This window comes from Budorcas taxicolor, chromosome 6 (genome assembly GCF_023091745.1).
Source record: "Budorcas taxicolor isolate Tak-1 chromosome 6, Takin1.1, whole genome shotgun sequence".
Classification (NCBI taxonomy): domain Eukaryota; kingdom Metazoa; phylum Chordata; class Mammalia; order Artiodactyla; family Bovidae; genus Budorcas; species Budorcas taxicolor.
In genome coordinates this window covers 104,947,418-104,968,869 of record NC_068915.1, presented here as the reverse complement: position 1 = coordinate 104,968,869, position 21,452 = coordinate 104,947,418, and the positions used below count along the sequence as shown (strand labels likewise).

General features: G+C 46.7%; 1 protein-coding gene across 1 annotated transcript in view; it reads left to right on the top strand.

Annotated features, from left to right (window-relative positions):
* SLC2A9 (solute carrier family 2 member 9) overlaps window positions 1–21,452 on the top strand; it is a 215,093-nt gene that overhangs the window by 141,367 nt on the left and 52,274 nt on the right. The window contains exons 9-10 of the mRNA XM_052642178.1: window positions 9,095–9,196; window positions 12,618–12,693. Coding sequence (XP_052498138.1) covers window positions 9,095–9,196; window positions 12,618–12,693 — 178 coding nt within the window. The remainder of the gene's footprint in view (window positions 1–9,094; window positions 9,197–12,617; window positions 12,694–21,452) is intronic.

Sequence of the window (21,452 nt, the reverse complement as noted above, 5' to 3'; positions counted from 1 at the left end):
TTATTTGTTCTAGTTCTGTGAAAAATATGGCTGGTAGCTTGATAGGGATTGCATTGAATTTGTAAATTTCTTTGGGTAGTATACTCATTTTCACTATATTGATTCTTCCAATCCATGAACATGGTATATTTCTCCATCTATTAGTGTCCTCTTTGATTTCTTTCATCAGTGTTTTATAGTTTTCTATATATAGGTCTTCAGTTTCTTTGGGTAGATATATTCCTAAGTATTTTATTCTTTTCGTTGCAATGGTGAATGGAATTGTTTCCTTAATTTCTTTTTCTACTTTCTCATTATTAGTGTATAGGAATGCAAGGGATTTCTGTGTGTTGATTTTATATCCTGCAACTTTACTATATTCATTGATGAGCTCTAGTAATTTTCTGGTGGAGTCTTTAGGGTTTTCCATGTAGAGGATCATGTCATCTGCAAACAGTGAGAGTTTTACTTCTTCTTTTCCAATTTGGATTCCTTTTATTTCTTTTTCTGCTCTGATTGCTGTGGCCAAAACTTCCAGAACTATGTTGAATAGTAGCGGTGAAAGTGGACACCCTTGTCTTGTTCCTGACTTTAGGGGAAATGCTTTCAATTTTTCACCATTGAGGATAATGTTTGCTGTGGGTTTGTCATATATAGCTTTTATTATGTTGAGGTATGTTCCGTCTATTCCTGCTTTCTGGAGAGTTTTTATCATAAATGGATGTTGAATTTTGTCAAAGGCCTTCTCTGCATCTATTGAGATAATCATATGGTTTTTATTTTTCAATTTGTTAATGTGAATTACATTGATTGATTTGCGGATATTGAAGAATCCTTGCATCCCTGGGATAAAGCCCACTTGGTCATGGTGTATGATCTTTTTAATGTGTTGTTGGATTCTGATTGCTAGAATTTTGTTGAGGATTTTTGCATCTATGTTCATCAGTGATATTGGCCTGTAGTTTTCTTTTTTTTGTGACATCTTTGTCAGGTTTTGGTATTAGGGTGATGGTGGCCTCATAGAATGAGTTTGGAAGTTTACCTTCCTTTGCAATTTTCTGGAAGAGTTTGAGTAGGATAGGTGTTAGCTCTTCTCGAAATTTTTGGTAGAATTCAGCTGTGAAGCCGTCTGGACCTGGGCTTTTGTTTGCTGGAAGATTTCTGATTACAGTTTCAATTTCCGTGCTTGTGATGGGTCTGTTAAGATTTTCTATTTCTTCCTGGTTCAGTTTTGGAAAGTTGTACTTTTCTAAGAATATGTCCATTTCTTCCACGTTGTCCATTTTATTGGCATACAACTGCTGGTAGTAGTCTCTTATGATCCTTTGTATTTCTGTGTTGTCTGTTGTGATCTCTCCATTTTCATTTCTAATTTTATTGATTTGATTTTTCTCTCTTTGCTTCTTGATGAGTCTGGCTAGTGGTTTGTCAATTTTATTTATCCTTTCAAAGAACCAGCTTTTGGCTTTGTTGATTTTTGCTATGGTCTCTTTTGTTTCTTTTGCATTTATTTCTGCCCTAATTTTTAAGATTTCTTTCCTTCTACTAACTCTGGGGTTCTCCAATTCTTCCTTTTCTAGTTGCTTTAGTTGTAGAGTTAGGTTATTTATTTGACTTTTTTCTTGTTTCTTGAGGTATGCCTGTATTGCTATGAATTTTCCTCTTAGCACTGCTTTTATAGTGTCCCACAGGTTTTGGGTTGTTGTGTTTTCATTTTCATTAGTTTCTATGCATATTTTGATTTCTTTTTTGATTTCTTCTGTGATTTGTTGGTTATTCAGAAGTGTGTTGTTCAACCTCCATATGTTGGAATTTTTAGTAGTTTTTCTCCTGTAATTGAGATCTAATCTTAAGGCATTATGGTCAGAAAAGATGCTTGGAATGATTTCGATTTTTTTGAATTTATCAAGTTTAGATTTATGGCCCAGGATGTGATCTATCCTGGAGAAGGTTCCATGAGCACTTGAAAAAAAGGTGAAATTCATTGTTTTGGGGTGAAATGTCCTATAGATATCAATTCAGTCTAATTGATCTAATGTATCGTTTAAAGTTTGCGTTTCTTTGTTAATTTTCTGTTTAGTTGATCTGTCCATAGGTGTGAGTGGGGTATTAAAGTCTCCCACTATTATTGTGTTATTGTTGATTTCCCCTTTCATACTTGTTAGCATTTGTCTTACATATTGCGGTGCTCCTATATTGGGTGCATATATATTTATAATTGTTATATCTTCTTCTTGGATTGATCCTTTGATCATTATGTAGTGGCCTTCTTTGTCTCTTTTCAGTCTTTGTTTTAAAGTCTATTTTATCAGATATGAGTATTGCCACTCCTGCTTTCTTTTGGTCTCTATTTGCGTGGTATATCTTTTTCCAGCCCTTCACTTTCAGTCTGTATGTGTCTCTTGTTTTGAGGTGGGTCTCTTGTAAGCAGCATATAGAGGGGTCTTGTTTTTGTATCCATCCGGCCAGTCTTTGCCTTTTGGTTGGGGCATTCAACCCATTTACGTTTAAGGTAATTATTGATAAGTATGATCCAGTTACCATTTACTTTATTGTTTTGGGTTTGGGTTTATACACCCTTTTCGTGTTTCCTGTCTAGAGAATATCCTTTAGAATTTGTTGGAGAGCTGGTTTGGTGGTGCTGAATTCTCTCAGCTTTTGCTTGTCTGTAAAGCTTTTGATTTCTCCTTCGTATTTGAATGAGATCCTTGCTGGGTACAGTAATCTGGGCTGTAGGTTATTGTCTTTCATCATTTTAAGTATGTCTTGCCATTCCTTCCTGGCCTGAAGAGTTTCTATTGAAAGATCAGCTGTTATCCTTATGGGAATCCCCTTGTGTGTTATTTGTTGTTTTTCCTTTGCTGCTTTTAATATTTGTTCTTTGTGTTTGATTTTGTTAATTTAATTAATATGTGTCTTGGGGTGTTTCACCTTGGGTTTATCCTGTTAGGAACTCTCTGTGTTTCTTGGACTTGGGTGATTATTTCCTTCCCCATTTTAGGGAAGTTTTCAATATCTCCTCAAGGATTTTCTCATGATCTTTCTTTCTGTCTTCTTCTTCTGGGACTCCTATAATTCGAATGTTGGAGCATTTCATATTGTCCTGGAGGTCTCTGAGATTGTCCTCGTTTCTTTTAATTCGTTTTTCTTGTTTCCTCTCTGATTCATTTATTTCTACCATTCTATCTTCTATTTCACTAATCCTATCTTCTGCCTCCGTTATTCTACTATTTGTTGCCTCCAGAGTGTTTCTGATCTCATTTATTGCGTTATTCATTATATTTTGACTCTTTTTTATTTCTTCTAGGTCCTTGTTAAACCTTTCTTGCATCTTCTCAATCCTTGTCTCTAGGCTATTAATCTGTGATTCCATTTTGATTTCAAGATTTTGGATCATTTTCACTATCAATATTCGGAATTCCTTCTCAGGTAGATTCCCTACTTCTTCCTCTTTTGTTTGGTTTGGTGGGCAACTCTCCTGTTCCTTTACCTGCTGAGTATTCCTCTGTCTCTTCATCTTGGTTATATTGCTGCGTTTGGGGTGGTCTTTTTATATTCTGGTAATTTGTGGAGTTCTCTTTATTATGGAGCTTCCTCACTGTGGGTGGGGTTCTATCAGTGGCTTGTCAAGGTTTCCTGGTTAGGGAGGCTTGTGTTGGAGTTCTGGTGGGTGGAGCTGGGTTTCTTCTCTCTGGAGCGCAGTGGAGTGACCAGTAATGGGTTATGAGACATCAAAAGTTTTGGAATAATCTTGAGCTGCCTGTATATTGAAGCTCAGGGGAGTGTTCCTGTGTTGCTGGAGAATTTGAGTGGTATGTCTTGTTTTGGAACTTGTTGGCCCTTGGGTGGAGCTTGGTTTCAGTGTAGGTATGAAGGCATTTGATGAGCTCCTATTGCTTAATGTTCCCTGAATTCAAGAGTTCTCTAATGTTTTCAGGCTTTGGATTTAAGCCTCCTGCTTCTGGTCTTCAGTTTTATTTTTACAGTAGCCTCTAGACTTCTCCATCTATACAGCACCGATGATAAAACATCTAGGTTAAAGATGAAAAGTTTCTCCACATTGAGGGACACTCAGAGAGGTTCACTGAGTTACAAGGAGAAGAGAAGATGGAGGGGGTAGTTAGAGGTAACTGGAATGAGATGCGGTGAGATCAAAAGAGGAGAGAGCAAGCTAGCCAGTATTCACTTCCTTATGTGCGCTCTATAGTCTGGACCGCTCAGAGGTATTTACGGAGTTATACGGGGAAGAGGAGAGGGAGGAAGTAGACAGAGGTGGCCAGGAGGATAAGAGAGAGGAATGAGAAGGAGAGAGACAAATCCTGCCAGTAACCAGTTCCTTAGGTGTTCTCCACCGTCTGGAACACACAGAGATTCACAGAGTTGGATAGAGAAGAGATGGGGGAGAAAAGAGACAGAGGCCACCTGGTGGAGAAAAAGGAGAGTCCAAAGGAGGAGAGAGTGGTCAAGCTGGTAATCTCGCTCTCAGGTAAACTTGGGTAGTGAAGTTTGGGTTTTTAAATGTACAAAATTGACAACAAAAACCTAAGAGCAAAGATTAAAAATCTAGAGTAGAGGTTGGATTTTCAAAAATACAATATTAAAGAAAAGAAGCAGAAGGAAAAAGGAGGAAAGAAAGAAAGAAAGAAAAAACAAGAATTATTAAAAAAACAAACAAAAAAAACCAAAACAAACAAAAACAAAAAAAAACAAAAAACCACCAACAACCATCCAAAGGCTATATATGGTGTTTGCCTTAAAAAAAAAAAAAAAAAAAAAGTCTTTTTTTTTTCTAAATAGTAATAATAGGTTATAGTAATAAAAATTAGAGGAGAAATAGAAGACTTAACAATTAAAAAAAAAGTTAGAAAAAAAAAAGGAATGATTTTAAAAATAGTAAAAATATATCTGGCCCTTCTCTGATGTTTTGGGCCGTGTGGGATCACTTCCAAGGTGGCTCCCTCTGTTTAACTTCTTCCGTTTGCTGGTTTTTCAGGCTCACTAGTTCAGTCGCGCTGTGGGGAGGGGGGATGCTGCAAACAAATAGCACTGTCGTGTGCACACAGTGTCTCAGCCCCACTTGACCTGTCCCTTCTCGCGGCGCACAAACTGCTCCGGCTCTACGATGCTCAGCCGGGAACCGTCTGGGGCCAGCCCTAGGCTGCGTGCACTTCCCCGGTCCAAGCCGCTCAGGTTCGGCACTCAGGCCGCCCTCAGAGGCACAGATTCGGCTGGGACTGCGCTTTGTGCCCTTCCCAGGTCCGAGTAGCTCAGGAGTTTGGCGAGCGCGATCGCCACGGCGTGTCACCTTTTCTGCCGCTGCTGCTCAGCTTTCTGGGTGGCCCGCTGGCGTCCCCCGTGAGGCAGATTGTGACTGTCCAGCACCCCCAGAAGTCTTAGCAAAGAGGCCTGCTTGCAGTTAGGTAAGTAAAGTCTCTCCAGGTCTGCAATTGCCCCTTTCCAGCCCTTACGGCTCTGGCTGCCTGTCCCCGGCGGGGGATGGTCTGCAGCCGGCTTTTTCCGTTCCGTCCTTTGTTCTGTGCTCGGTCCTGGCGGTGTCTTATGTTCGAGCTTTTCGGGCGGTAGCTATCCCACAGTCTGGTTTGCTAGCGCAAGTTAGATCGTTCTGGTTGCGCGTGGGGCGTTCCTGCCCGATTCTTACAAAGCACTGCAGCCCGCGCCTCCCGCGCGTCCCTGCCCTGCCCCCACTTCCCAATGGCGGATGCAGGCGTCTGCGCCGCTTTTCCGCTGGGGGAGTTACTGTTGGGCTTGTCATCTCTTGGTTTTAATTATTTCTTTATTTTTCCTTCCTGTTATGTTGCCCTCTGTGTTTCCAAGACTCATCACAGACTCGGCAGGGAGAGTGTTTCCTGGTGTTTGGAAACCTCTCTTCCTAAAATTCCCTTCCCGGGACGGGCTTCCCTTCCCGGGACGGAGCTCCCTCCCCACCTCCTTTGTCTCCTTTTTCGTCTTTTATATTTTTTCCTACCTGTTTTTGAAGACAATGGTCTGCTTTTCTGGTTGCCTGATGTCCTCTGCCAGCCTACAGAAGTTGTTTTGTGGAGTTTGCTCAGTGTTGAAATGTTCTTTTGAGGAATTTGTGAGGGAGAAAGTGGTCTTCCCGTCCTATTCCTCCGCCATCTTTCTGTCTCTCCTGTTATTTTAAATTCTTTGAAAATGTGTGAATCCCTACACAATTGTCATGGAGATGTTCCAGTGTTTATTTAACTAATTCAATTGTTGATGGACCTCTAGATTTCTATTTCCTTAAGAACATGCCTGCCAGGGCAGGAGACATAAGAGACATGGGTTTGGTCCTTGGGTTGGGAAGAGCCCCTGGACAAGGGAATGGCTACCCCGCTCCAGTATTCTTCCCTGAAGAACCCCATGGACAGAGAAGCCTGGCGGACTACAGCAGAGTCAGACATGACTGGAGCCTCCGGGCACATAACAACACTATGAAGATCTTTGTTCATAAAGTTTTGACCAAATGTCTGTTTCCTTAGGATAAATATCCAAAAGGTGAATGACTGAGTTAAAGAGCAGAGCTATTTTTCAAACATCCCTGGGCGTGAGAGAGCATTTACCCCACTTTCTCATCTCTGAGGAGCTCTGCGTGACTTTTGACAAATTCCATAATCTCGCTGGACCTCTGATCCCAGGTGTCTCCGATCTCCATCCCCGGACCCAGCTTCCCTCCATGTTGCTCTGGTCCTGGCAGCCCCTCTCAGGTCCTCCCCTTTGATGGACTCAGTTCATGAAAGCTTGGAGAGGAGAGATGACTTAGACGCATGCCCTTCTCTCTCTCTAGAACTTTCCCAGCAACTGCTAATCTTTGCTTCCTCCATGGCTCTCACTGGGCCTGGCTTCTCATGGGGGAAACCTTCCACCTTCATCTCCCTCTCCTCTGAGAAAGGAGAACCATCATACCTGCCTTACAAATATAAACCTTCACTCCATCAGCAAATGTTGGCTCCACACCTACCGGGTGGTCTTCTAGGTTCTGGGAAAACAAAGATGAAACTCCTAGCCTTCAAGAGAGGAGGAGAGTCAGCGTACAGGGAGGAAGGTGCTGAGCATCCAGGTGCATCCGTGCGCTCTTACCAAGTGGAGCTTTGTTTATTCTGCCGGGGAAAATATTAATGTCTTACGGACCAGGAAAGATTATAGACGGTGCCCGCTCTGCCTCCTGCCAGCCTCATGACCTTAACCAGTTTTCCAAAGCCTCTATGTTGGTTCCTTTACCTATAAAATCAGACAAATACTAGAACCTATTTTAATTTTTAAATTAAAAAACTTTAACTGGTGTATAGTTGATTGACACTGTTAGTTGTGTTAGTTTCTGGTGTATAGCAGAGTGATTCAGTTATACACACACATTCTTTTCATGTTTTCCTTTTCCCATTATGGTGCATCACAGGGCACTGAACCTAGTTCCATGTACTCTATAGTGAGACCTTTTTGTCTATCTATTTTATGTGTAGTGTATCTGCGAATCCCACACTCCCAGCTTCTCTCTCTCTCACCTCTGTTCTCCTTTGATAACCGTCAGTTTGTTTTCTACATCTGTGAGTCTGTCTCTATCTCATTAAGTTCATTTATGTCATATTTTAGATTCCACAGAGAACTGATATTATATGATCTTTGTCTTTCTCTTTCTGACTTACTTCACTTAATGTGATAATCTTTAGGTCTGTCCAAGTTGCTGCAAATGGCATTATTTCATTCTTTTTATGGCTGAATAATATTCCATTGTGTATGGATACATATATATATTTTTTAAGTCGCTCAGTCGTTTCTGACTCTTGTGACCCCATGGACTATAGCCCGCCAGGTTCTTCCATCCACGGGATTTTCCAGGCAAGAATACTGGAATGGCTTGCCATTTCCTTCTCCAGGGATCTTCCCAACCCAGGGATCGAACCTGGGTCTCCAGCATTAAAGGTAGATTCTTTACCGCTGAGCCACAAGGGAAGCCCATATGGTGGACATGACACTTGCTTCCTTGTCTTGGCTATTGTAAATAGTGCTACTATGAACATTGGGGTGCATGTATCTTTTCAAATTAGAATTTTCTCCAGAAAAAAAAAAAAAAAAAGGAGATCAAACCAGTCAGTCCAAAAGGAAATCAACCCTGAATAGTCATGGGAAGGACTGATGCTGAAGCTGAAGCTCCAATATTTCGACCACTTGATGCAAAGAGCCAGCTCACCAGAAAAGACTCTGATTCTGGGAAAGATTGAAGACAAAAGGAGAAGAGGGTGGTAGAGGATGAGATGGTTGGCTAGCATCACCAGCTCAGTGATCATCAACTTGAGCAAACTCCAGGAGATGGTGAAGGACAGGGAAGCCTGGCGGGCTGCAGTCTATGGGGTTGTGAAGAGTCGGACACAACTTGGCGATGAACAACAAGAACCAACCAGAAAGCTCTGTGCCCAGGAGTGGGATTGCAGGGTCACATGGTAGCTCTATTTTTAGCCTTTTGAAGAACTTCCATGCTGTTTCCCATAGTGCCTACACCAGTTTCCATTCCCGCCAACAGGGTAGGAGGGTAACAAACCACTTCATGAAGCTTTAGTGCCAGTTAAATGAATGGACGCATAGAAAGACTGCGCCTGGCACATAACAGGTGCTTGACAAATGGTCATCAGTTTCAATCACCCACATTCACCCATGACCATCAGGAAAGAGGAGCAACAAAGACACAGTAGCATCGACTGACTCAGGAGCCAGTTAGAGCCAGGAGGCGGGAACTTCTCTGCCCACTCCCACACCAGCGCCGTGCCCTGGGAGTCTACCCACAACACACGGGGTAGAGGAACAGAGAGCAATTGCCCACCACCTGCCTACTGGATCCCTAGGTGGGGGAAGGGCTGGGCAACTACGTCCCTTCTGAGGATAAACCCACCCTCCCTGATGAGGAAGATCGGGAGGAAGGTGAAGGTATGGACACACAGCCAGTGCTCACGAATTGTGGCTTTCTTCTCCCTCCTTCTCTGGCTGTGGCCATCCTTTGGCCATCAGGTCAGAGCCATCCTTTAGCCATGCCCCCAGTGTGGTTCCCCAGCAGCACGGGTCCCCTTCACTCACTGACCATCTCTCTCTGACCCTCACCCAGGGCTTGGTCATCGAGCGTGTGGGACGGAGACCTCTCCTCATCGGTGGCTTTGGGCTGATGGCCCTCTTCTTTGGGATCCTCACCATTACCCTGACGCTACAGGTGAGAGGACATGCCTGTCCTTTCCCCAGGGAGTTCAGGATGGGCGTGGCTTTCGGCCTCATATTCTGGGACCATTGGCTCGGGAAGTCCATCCAGTCTATAGGCAACCCTTGTAGTGTGGAGTTCCCAAGGGCATCTCAGCTTTGAAGCTGCGGAGCACCCTTGGGGAAGGATGTTAGTAATGGGTCCTTGGACTGGGGTGGGGGCCGGGGAGGGGGAAAGAAGAGACCTGACTTCTGGTCCTATCAGGAAGTCACTAATGAGCTGTGTGATCTTGGGCAAGATCTGTCCCCCTCGAGCCTCAGTTTACCCATCTGTGGAATAGAGGAGATTGCACTAGATGTCTCCGAACGTGCCCCCTCCAGCTCTCACGCTCCCACTCATGGTGGCTGGCACGGCCCTATGAGACTCCTGTGCAATTACCACATTGATGCCCATGGGTACCAGCAGGGGCACTGGAGCCAGCCGCCTAATGGGAATTCTGAATGTCCCACTTACCCTCCATGAAACTTTTGGCAAGTCACTTAACCTCTCTGCTCCTCAGGGCCCCGTGTCTAAAATGGGATGGTTACCCTATGCCCAGCCCATCCTGACCTCCCCAGGGAAGGGACAGGTGGATCCTCTCACTTGCAGCGTGAGGATTAAATAAGACATGCATTTGAAGTGCTGCAAACAGTGCCCAGAGCATAGGAAGTGCTCAGTGAATGGCTGTTTGCGGGGGGAATGGATGGAGCCATAGCTAATTCTTATGAAAGTGGTATCTTTTCCTTTAATGGTGATGAGGAAACTGAGGCATACATCTCAATGAAGAAGCTGCCCAAGCTTCCACAGCTGGGCAAGGGCAGACCTGAGAACAGATCCCAGGATCTTGGGGTTTCCTCCTGTTCCTTGCACTGCTCAGGGAAGCCTGTGTTCACTGAGCATTTACGCCATGCCTCAAGCTCATCTCAGCCCTATGGGAAGTGTGGGGCGAGGTCACAGTGGTCAGTAAGAATTTGCACTTTTCAAAAATGAATCCCTGAATGGAAACCACATGTGATGGTCACCTGCCAAAGGTCTTAAGGTCCCCACATGTCTAGAAAAAGGCAACGTCAGCGTGCTGGGCTTCCCAGGTGGCATTAGCGGTAAAGAACCCACCTGCTAATGCAGGAGATGCAAGAAACGTTGAGTTCAATCCCTGGGTCAGGAAGATCCCCTGGAGGAGGGCATGGCAACCCACTCCAGTGTTCTTGCCTGGAGAATCCCCATGGACAGAGGAGCCTGGTGGGCTACAGTCCATGGGGTTGCACAGTCGGATACTACTGAAGCGACTTAGCACATGTCTGAGAGACAATACCTTGTCCTTCAAAAAGGAGTTGCTGCTGGGCATGCTTCCTTGGGGTCATGTGCTGGCAGAGACCTTCCTTCCCCACCACCAGACAGGGCTGTCCTGGACAGAGAGTCTCATAGGCTCCTCGGACCAACCAAGCTGGATGTTCTGGGTCATAGTCTTTCTGCAGAGTGAGTCAGATGTCTGGAAGGGCCACCTGGAGCATGAGAACCCCTCTGGGCCTCACCCCACAAGGTCTCAGAGCTTTTCCCTGCTCAGCTGCCCTCATTTCCTCTGTCGCCCCAGCCCTGCTCCCCAGCAGCTGCCCACAAAAGAGCCTGGCTCTTTCCTCTTCCCAAGGCCCTCCTTGCTCAACTGGCTTCTTGCTTTCTGAGACTCTGGCTTCCTCCTGGATACCCCCTCTTCCAGGAAGCCTTCCTTCACCCTCTGAGTGAAGCACCCTCCTCTGTCTTCCCCAGGATCCCAGGGGCAGACCTAAAACACTGATTTACACACAGCCTTGGCTTTCACTGTTCAGCCATCTCTCTCTACCAATGGACAGTGAGTTGTGGGGGTGAGGACCATGCCCATATCATTTCTACATTTCCACCTCCCAGCAAGGCACCCAGGAGGACCCTGGAACAATCTGTCAGATGGATGGAAGGATAGATGGATGGATGGATGGATGGATGGACAGATGGATGAATGGATGGATGGACAGATGGATGGGTGGACGGACAGATGGATGATGGATGGACAGATGGATGGATGGACAGATGGATGGATGGATGGATGAATGGATGGATGGACAGATGGATGGATGGACAGACAGATGGATGGATGGACAGACAATGGATGGATGGATGGATGGATGGACAGATGGGTGGATGGATGGATGGACAGATGGATGGACAGATGGATGGATGGACAGACAATGGATAGATGGATGGATGGACAGATGGGTGGATGGATGGATGGACAGATGGATGGACGGATGGACAGATGACTGGATGGATGGACAGATGGATGGATGGATGGATGGATGATTCAAGGCACCAGACTGGTGGGCTTCTCTTGGCATGGAAGGGCTGTTCTCCCCTCTCCCCACTCCCCTCCACCCTGGAGGTCCACACTGGGCTCTCCTGTGCCTCCTGTGCCTCTGTGCCCTTGCCCATGGGGAACCCTCTCCTGGAAATCTTTTCCTTTCCTTTTCCTCTTGCCTGACTTTGGCTCAGCCTTCAAAGGTGAGCACAGACTCCTCTCCTCCCTGAGTCTCTCTTAGACTGGGCCCAGGTGCCCCAGCACCTCCACACATGCTCACCTCTGCTCATCAGGTCCCAGCAGTGGTGACAGCAGGTTGCCATCATCACCGTCCAGTCTGCTAGAGCAGAAGCGATTCCCTAAACTTCTCTCCCACCCGGCGTGACGCCACCACCCCCACCCGCCAGACCAGTGACAGCCCCTCCAAGCATATTTAATGACATGAGTTAACTCATCTCACACCTTGTCAGGACTGCAGAGGGAGAGATAGAGTGTTTTATATGATAATAGAGACTGGCTTAGAGAGAATTTTTTTAAAGTGAAATTGCCTGTAAAATTTTCTCATATTGCCTGCTTCCAGTTAAGCCCTCAAATGGTGTTATTCATTTCTCTACCACTTATATGCTGTGCATGAGCAGTTGCTCAGTCGTGTCTGACTCTTCAAGACTCCATGGACTGTAGCCCACCAGGCTCCTCTATCCATGGGATTTCCCAGGCAAGAATACTGGAGTGGGTTGTCATGCCCTCCTCCAGGAGATCTTCCCAATCCAGGGATCTCCTGTTTTGGCAGGCTTATTCTTTACCACTGCTCCACCTGGGAAGCCAAATGCTGGGACTTTGCTAAATGCTCACAGGCGTCATGCCATTTCACTGTGACATCTGTATGATAGACGGATGGAATGGCTTAGGGGTTATCATCATCCCCACATTATGGCTACTGAAACTGAGGCTCAAAGATGTAAAGTGACCTGCCCGAGGTCTCGCAGGTGGATCAAGGAGCTGGGGGTGGGGGTGGTACCCAGGTCCACCACCCATGACCGCTTCCTCATCTGCCCAACTGCTCTCTCACAGGACCACGCACCCTGGATCCCTTACCTGAGTATCGTGTGCATTCTGGCCATCATCGCCGCCTTCTGCAGCGGGCCAGGTAAGGCTCTCTTCCTCACCTGCCAGCCTAGGGATTCATGATGCCACCAGGGCAGGGTGTTCTCATTGTACGGATGCGAAGCCTGTGGTCTGAGGAAGGGCAGGGACCCCTGGGAGTGGAGGGGGAATAGAGAGTCCCCGCCTATTTAAATGCAGTGATTGTCTTGGTTTCCATCCAACTGATGGTCGGTAACAAGCTCACTCAAAGATGCGTAGATGGTGACATACTACAACATAGCGACCTTTAACAACTGGGAGAGCTGGGAGCTGGGATGAGTGAAAGATGCTCAAGTTACAGTCTGTGCCCACAGAGAGGCTACGGTTTCAAATGGAAGGTATAATGATATAATAATGCAATGTCTAGGATTTATTCACCACTGATTGTGTGCTGTACTTGGCCAAGCATTTGATGCCCATTAACTCATTTAAGGCCCGTGACAGCTCTAGAGAAGGCAGCGGAGGGAAGCTGCTTGCCTAGAGCGGGCAGTGATGGAATCGCCCAACCCCTAGGTCCTAACCCCCACCTGTCACTGTCCCTGCATGAGTATCCAGTCTGGAGTGTTCTGAGCCCCAGTTTACCCAGGACCCAGCTTCAGCCTCAGCTCTGCCGTTTCCCTAGTGGGCAGGTCCTCTGCTCTTCCAGGGCCTCAGATGGTCAGGCGGGTGAGACTAGGGGCCCTGCCATGCTTGGCTTGGGGGCCTGTGTCCCGCAGGGGCCCTGTCAGGGACCATGCTGGGGCTGGGAAGGTGTCTCCAGGCAGTTCTGACAATCGCAGAGCTCTCTCCCGGAGTCCCTGCAGTGGTTCTTCTTTGGGTTTCTCTGTTGATGAAAACAGTTCCATCAGAACAAATGGACCTGAACTTCTCTTTCTCCCTTTGCGCTGATTTTCACAGGCCATGATGTTCCATGTCCTGTCACGTTTATCCCCACCAGGGACAACAGAAGGTTGCAGTGAGATGGTGGGATGGGCCGTGGAATGACTGGCGGGGGGAGTATCAGACATACATACACGTGTGCGCACGCACACACACTGTGCGGCAGTGATGAGACGACTGGAGGAGCAGGAGGTTATCTTCCAGGGGATGGGAGCCAGCTAACGACAAGAGGACGAACAAGGAGCCCAAGAAGCAGTTAGAGATTCAAGGAGAATATGCTCCATCTCACGGGGCCTCCACCCACCCAGCCAGCTGCACGTCAGGGCCCCCGGAGGTGGGCAGCTGGTGGCTCCATGCAAGGCCAGGGGACCGTGGGGAGGAAACCCAGGGTCCGTCTTTGCTCTCATGGGGCTCATAGACTAGTGTGACCATCTTACCCAGGCTGTCACCTGCCCAGTGAGGCCTGTCCTGACCACTTACTCTAAAATCAACACACACGTACACAAACACATAAGTACACACACACATGCATCTGCACATGCATACACAAAGTATACACATATGCGTACACAACAAGCATACACAAACACAAACTTATATACCTACATACAAGTATACACATGCACACACATACATACACATACAAGTACACACATACACTCATGCACACACATGCACACACAAAGTATGCACACACGTGCACATATGCACAATATACACAAACACACACATACACATACACACAAGCACACACATACATGCACACATGCACATACATGCACACACAAAATATACACAGACTCATGTATACACAAGCATACACAAAGTATACACATACACAAACACAAACATACACACAAGTAGCCACATGCACACACACATACACATACACGGATATGGATACACAAATGTACACGTGTGCACACACAAGCCACAGTCACTCACGTACACACACATACCCTCGATCACATCATCCCGGTTTACTTGTTTCTCAGCCTCTCTCCCTGCCCCATCTGCTCACGGTATTCTCAGATGAGGATTTAACACAGGGATTGCCAATCTTTTTCTGTAAAGGGCAAGACAGTAAATGTTTTCCAGGCCCCACAGCCTCATGGCCACTCTGCAGCTCTGCAGTGGTAGTGCAGATGCAGCCACAGGCAGTGGTAAATGAAAGATGACACGGCTGTGTCCCAAAGACACCTTATTCACGAGAGCAGGTGGCAGGCTGGGTGCGGGCTGTAGGCTGTGGTCCGCTGATGTCTGTTTTAGTATGTCACCCTCGATCTAGAAAATAAGCTCTGAAAGAACCTGTTTGTGGTTCATTATCTTATCCTCAGAGCTCAGAAGGGAGCCAGAACAGGCACTGTCACAGCTAGAGCTCTTCCAAGAAGGGGACAAGTCACCCCTAAAGTGACTTGGTTAAATGCAGAGGCCATGGCTCAGGGCTTCCCTGGCCCCATCCTGCCCCTTGCCCCACCCTGGCCTCACACACAGAAGCGGTCAGGCATTAAGCTCTCATGATTACGCGGAATGTCTCTCACACGTCACCCCCAATCTGCATGATAGGCTTGAAATTAGGATTAACTGCTCCTGTTTACAGATGAGAAAATAAACCCAGAGAGGTTACACGGAAAATTTTGGAGTCAAGATTGGAACCCAGATTTTGAAAACCTGCACTCTTTCCACCCTGTTGCGAAGGATAGCAATTCACATCCATGCACTGTTCTGAGCTTTTCCGGCACATTCCAATCTCTGATCTCTGTCCCCTGACCTAGTCCTCACACCAGTTCTCTGAGAATAATAACATTTATTGAGCACTTACTATGCGCCAGGCCCTGTTCTAAGTGTGTGAATGCTCATAAACATCCTGTATGAGTATTAAATAACACAGACTCAGGTTGTCGAAATAGTAACAGTCAGGGATTTCATTCAGACTCAAACTTGACCAATAATTCTCAGGATACTGGTCATCAGAAGATGTAGGTGAAGTTTAAAGCCATTAGCACGGCTCCCTAGATTCTTCCTTGAAGATTAGAGTGCACTCTGGTCCAGATTAAACTCCCAGGGCTCTGAATAAAACATACAGGACAACACACATCCAGAAACTATTTTATTCGTGAAGCATCTTCATTTTCACTTTGATAATTACACGGCGGACACTGACATTTTCCAGTGAGCTCTCCCCATAGCTATACATCCCATTCTAAATAAACCAGGTAAAGCGTCCTGAAAGCATTTGTACATAAGGACTCTCTCTTATCTTTCTGCTACAAGTACCATTATGAGACTGGATTAGCAAGTTTATAAACAGAATGGACCAGGTTATTATTTTTTCTCTCTTTTCCCTCTCCCTATCCCAGCTGTACAAGGTGAATTACAGGTAAGCTGTAAAACCTTCCCTTCCCAAACTAATTTTATATCCTTTTTATAGATGAAAAGCAAAAATCTTAATCCTTTCCCCAAGCCCCATAGCTAAGAGGCGAGTACTGGATTAGAGTTGACACCACTGTGTTCTAGGATCTGTAATCTTAACTCTGACCTATGCACGTGGTTACCTCTTAGTGGCTAAACAACAGCAATGCATATGGTCATTACTCATTGACTGCTTGCTAAAAGGTGGGTGGAATTAGGCCCATTGGGAAACTGACCTGCAGGACTGACACAGAGAATCTGGGATAAGAGAGGAAGCTTCTATCTTTATCCTCATGTGATAGGTCTACTCTGCGTTATCATGAATCAGTCCTGTTGGTGTCAGTTCAGAAAGGTATAATTTGCCATTTGTATCTAGTTGTCAAATGTCCGTGGCTGAAGGTGAATTCAGAGCACTTTGATTTTCATGGTTTCCAGCTGTTCTTGCTTCAAACGTTATCTGTACACACAGGTCAGGAGCAGTCTTTCTTCTTTGCCTCAAACTCACATATCTAAATCATAGCACCTATTGTTGACACCAAGGCCGTGTGACACATACAGACCTTCACAATGAGGTGGAACAGAACATGGGGATCCTTTCAGAGCTCCCAGGGGACCTCAGAGATCCTTTGGCAGATGAGAAACTGTGCCCAGGAGCTGGGATGAATTAGAACTAAGGTATCCTAAGTTCGTGAAAGAACAGAAAAATTTTCAGTCCAGTTACTCATTGGAAGCTTAAGCTATGCTTTCCCTGCCAAGAAGTCCTCTGACTATGACTTGATTGCTTCTACTGATGGGGAACTCTCTACCTAACAAACCAATGCTGTGGTCCAAAGTCAGGGAACTTATGGCTTGTGGGCCAAATCTTGCCCATGGCCTATTTTGTATGACCCATGAGCAAGGAATGGTGTTTACATTTTAAAGGGAAAACAGGAAGAATGTGTGACAGAGACCATCTGCAGTGGCCTAAAAAGCCTCATATATTTCCCATCTGGCCTTTTTTCAGAGAAAGCTTGCCACCCCTTCTAGAATCCCTCAGTTCTGACCTTTGGAAGAAGGGAGAGTGAGCTAGCTTATGAGGGAGGGAAAGGTGAATTTCAATACAGCAGAAATGCCAGGATATAAAAGGAGGTTAATAGCAAAGGAACCACAAATAACCCAGCCAGGCCCGAGCAGTGATCCTCAAACACTGCTGAATCACCCGGGAAGCTTTCAAAAGTCCTGATGGTCAGGCTGCATCCACAGCCAACCAAGCCCTAATCTGGGGGTGGGACCCAGGTCACATTTTCTAACACTCCCATGTGATTCCAGCTTGCAGCCAAACTTGGAAATCCCTGGGCTAGAGCCATCTTTCCCAACTCTGACTGAAAGCATTACAATTCCCTGAGGGGCTTAGAGAACTACAGTGAATGCTGATTCGGACCTTACCTGACACAGGCTCCATTGGACCTCCAGGGTTGAACCCGGTGAGAACCTCTGTCCAAGATGGGCTGGGGGTAGAGGCACAGCCCAGGACCAGTTGGAAGTCAGTGAGGGGCCGGAGGCAGGTCCAGGGGCATTGCATTAAGATTTACTCTGAGCTCCAGAGAGGTCTGTTGGGGGGGGTGGATATTTAAGCATGAACTTCACGGGGCAGGTTTGCTGTGAGAAGAGCGGATCTGGAAGGCAGATGGATGGGAAAATATATGTAGCCAAGTGGCATGAGCCAGGGGCCAAGTGAGAAACCCAGGCTACAGGAAGTGAGGGCCAGACTAGGGCGGTGGGCCTGGGCAGTGCCACCTGGCAGGGATCCCATGGACATGGGCCCTGGGCTGAGTCAGGCCACTGAAGGGAAGCCCCACATCCCCAAGTGGGATTTGAGCGCTGTTTTGTTTTGTTCCGATAACAGCTGTTCTCCCAGGAAGAACAGTGAGTGCTGACATGATCTCTCCGTGGACAGATTGCCCTTCTTCTCCATCCACTTAAACAAAGATGCTAAATTGAACCCATCTGCAAACCTGCCTGAAAGGCCTTCCTGACCCAATCCACAAAGCTCTGCCTTCTGTGCTTTTCCCCAAGCTCTCGCCCTTCTTGCGATGACCTTGGCTCCCCTCCCAACGTTTGCAAATGCTGCTTTCTCGTGATCATGACTGTGTGCTAAGTTTCAGGGATTTTAGACTCTGCTCTCCATCAATGTCTGGGAGGCTCCCTAAGGAGAGGTCCAGGTGTACCCCCCAATCTTGGATCAGCTGTTGGTCCCTACTCTCTGCTCCCCTAGACACCCCATGTTCACCCAGCAGCTGGGTGTCACCCACTCCAGCTACTGTAGCCACGAGATTGACCAGGGCTTAGAAACTTCACTTGGACTCACACTGACAGCACATAGCTTAAGCCCCCGGGGAAATTACCTGTCCAAGGGGCACTGCCACTGGGATTGTGAGATCACATTGCATCTTCCTAAGTGGACAGGAAAGAACAGGTCCCCAGAGGAGCTGCCCTGGGAAAGCGTGGCTCACAGCCGATGGGAGATAAATGGCCAAGGGCCTCCCAGGCAGCCTGCCCCTCCATGATTAAATGAAAAAAAAATCATCTTCCCAGGAGAGAAGCTGTACGTTTGCCCGAGGCAGCTTCTGTGGTGAGTGGATCAATGCAAGGAAACTTGACAGGGAGGTGAAATTAGGTGAAGGGAAAGAAAGAAAACAAGAAAGGCAGTTTCCTGTTACATATTTTATTTGTGTGCATAACCCCAAGGCAGTGGCAGAGAGGCCTAATAAACGAGGCACAGAATAAAAGAGCTTTATCTTTGAGGGAAAGGAGATGATCCTCAAAGCATGTCAACTGCAGTTTGATAAGTCTTACGATGAACAGACTGTGCCGGCTCTGAGTTCAGCCCTCTAAGGGCAGTTTACCAGCCAGTGGAGAGGACTGATGCACCCTGGTCCACGTAGCAAGATGAAGTTGATCACTGTTCGTATAAATGGGTGCATCAGGATCTGATCTGAGCTTTCCAGAAGGCTTGTGCTGTCCTGATGAGGGAGTACGCCAAGTGCCCAGGGAGCATGTGATGATGTTTTAATGATGTTAGTTGCTCACTCGTGTCCAGCTCTTTGCGACCCCAAGGACTGTAGCCCACTGGGCTCGTCTGTCCGTGGAATTCTCCAGGCAAAGTAATTAACCTCCAATTAAAATAAATAAATTTATATTTAAAAATAAAAAAGAATAAAAAAAGAATACTGGAATGGGGTTGCCATTCCCTTCTCCAGGGGATCCTCCCAACTCAGGGAACCCAGGTCTCCTGCATTGCAGGCAGATTCTTTACCATCTGAGCCCCCAGGGAGCACATGCCCAACTTGAAAAGGGGACACCTCTATCCATCACAGTGATGTAATCTGAAAAGACTGCCTGCATGTACCAACCCTTGCAGGGACCGTGGGGATCTCTGCCCGCCCCACACTCTCCCTGCTTTCCAGCCGCTTGGAGCTGCTGGAAGCTGCCCCATGCTACTCCTGCGTCTTTGACTTTACACACCTGTTCTCCCATCTAGGACCCACCCTTATTCATTCCCATTGTCAAGTGAAAAACAAACAAAAAAAAACGCACAGTGTCAAGAGTTGTGAGTTGTTATTTGAGACAAAATGAGGACTGTAGCCCAGGAGACAGCATCTCAGATAGCTCTGAGAAACTTCTCCAAAGAGGTGGGGGGAAGGTCAACATATGTGTGATTTTGGTGAAGGGGGAGTTCATGCGATCTTTGCAAAAGTTTTCTGCTCATCATGAGGAGCTAATGTCACCATGAAAGGATGAAGTGTTTTTCTAGATATGAGGAGACGTAAGAATTGGGCTCATAAGATGAGTTTCTGAAACCATCCAACAGTCTGAAGACCTGTCCTGCCAGTTTTTTCCAGAGCACAGAGTGCATCATTTCTAATCTCCAGCCTAAACTTTCAGGGGGTGTTGAAGGTCAGCAGCTGCTGCAGCTTATGATTTAATCCTTGCAGAGGTAGATGGCAAGTGCCAGTTTGGCACAATCCATCTGAGGAATGGCTTCTCATCTTTAATAAGTCAACCCAGGGACCTGCCTGGTGGTCCAGTGGTTAAGACTTTGCTTTCCAATGCAGGGGGTTTGTGGGTTCCATCCCTGATTGGGGAGGATCCCACATGCCTCTCACCAAAAAGCCAAAACAGAAACCAGAAACAATATTGTAACAGATTCAATAGACACTTTAAAAAAAGATCCAGATCGAAAAAAAAGATCTTTTAAAAATAGTTGTCCGCTCACACTGACCCTTGAACTTTTCTTAAAACTAGAGAGCTCCTCCTCTGTGTCCCTCAGCCCCACCCCCTAGACTTGCTGCTAATCTCACCCTCTCCACGCCCTATTACAATGGCCGAGGCTGCTCAATTTCCTCTAATATCTGGAAATAGCAGAGACCTTGTTTCCATCACTTCTGTGTTCCAGGCACCAAACACAGGGCCTGACAACTGGTTAGCACTCAATATGCGATTGTATTTCTCATGCATTCACTCAACACTCACTCATGGAGTCCCTACTGCGTTTTCCAATACCAAATGTCCTGTTTCCCACACCCATCTTCCAGTTCTCTAACATCAGCTGCATATCCAGCAATTCAATCCAGTTCTGACACTCTCTAACCCAGAGTGAGCATGGACTCCCCAAATTAAGGGTTCAGCCCCACAAGCCTTCCCCCATCTCAGACACCAGCTGCAGTTGGGGTCACCAGGTAACTGCAGTTCTGCCTGGCCGACTATGACCCAGGGGCTCCCAAAAGCAATCCCCTCAGGCTCAGTGTTTGCAAGAACGACTCCCAGAGCTCTACTTAAAACAGCTCACTCTAAAGAGGTGCACAGCGAAAGGTATGGGGGAGTGGGTATGGAGCATCCATGCGCTATTGGGGTGTACACCCTTCCCAGACCCTCTGTGAGTCCACCAACCTGCACACTCCCTACCCCATCCTTTAGAAGTTTCTGTAGTGTTTCATTATGTGGGCACGACCGAGTCAATCATTGGCCATAGATGACCGAACTCAATCTCCAGGCCCTGGGCCCACATGAGTCATGTTAGGTGGGGTGGAGAGAGGCTCATTAGGAAAAACACACTCCTTCATGTTATGGTACGCTAAGCCACTCCGGCCGTGTCTGACTCTTTGCAACCCTATGGACCATAGCCCACCAGGCTCCTCTGTCCATGGAATTCTCCAGGTAAGAATACTGGAGTGGGTTGCCTCACCTTCCTCCGGGGAATCTTCCCCTACCCAGGGATCGAAACTGTGTCTTCTGAGTCTTCCTGCATTGCAGGCGGATTCTTTACCCGTTGAGCCACTGGGGAAGTTCAGGACGCTCCTGTCACTCAGGAAATTCCAAGGGTTTGAGGAACTCCATGTTTTGTGACAGGAACTGGGCTCTCTGCCAGAAACCAGGGGGAAGAGCCAAGTGTATATTTCTTATCCCTCCAGGCCAGGACTGGAGGTAAAGAGT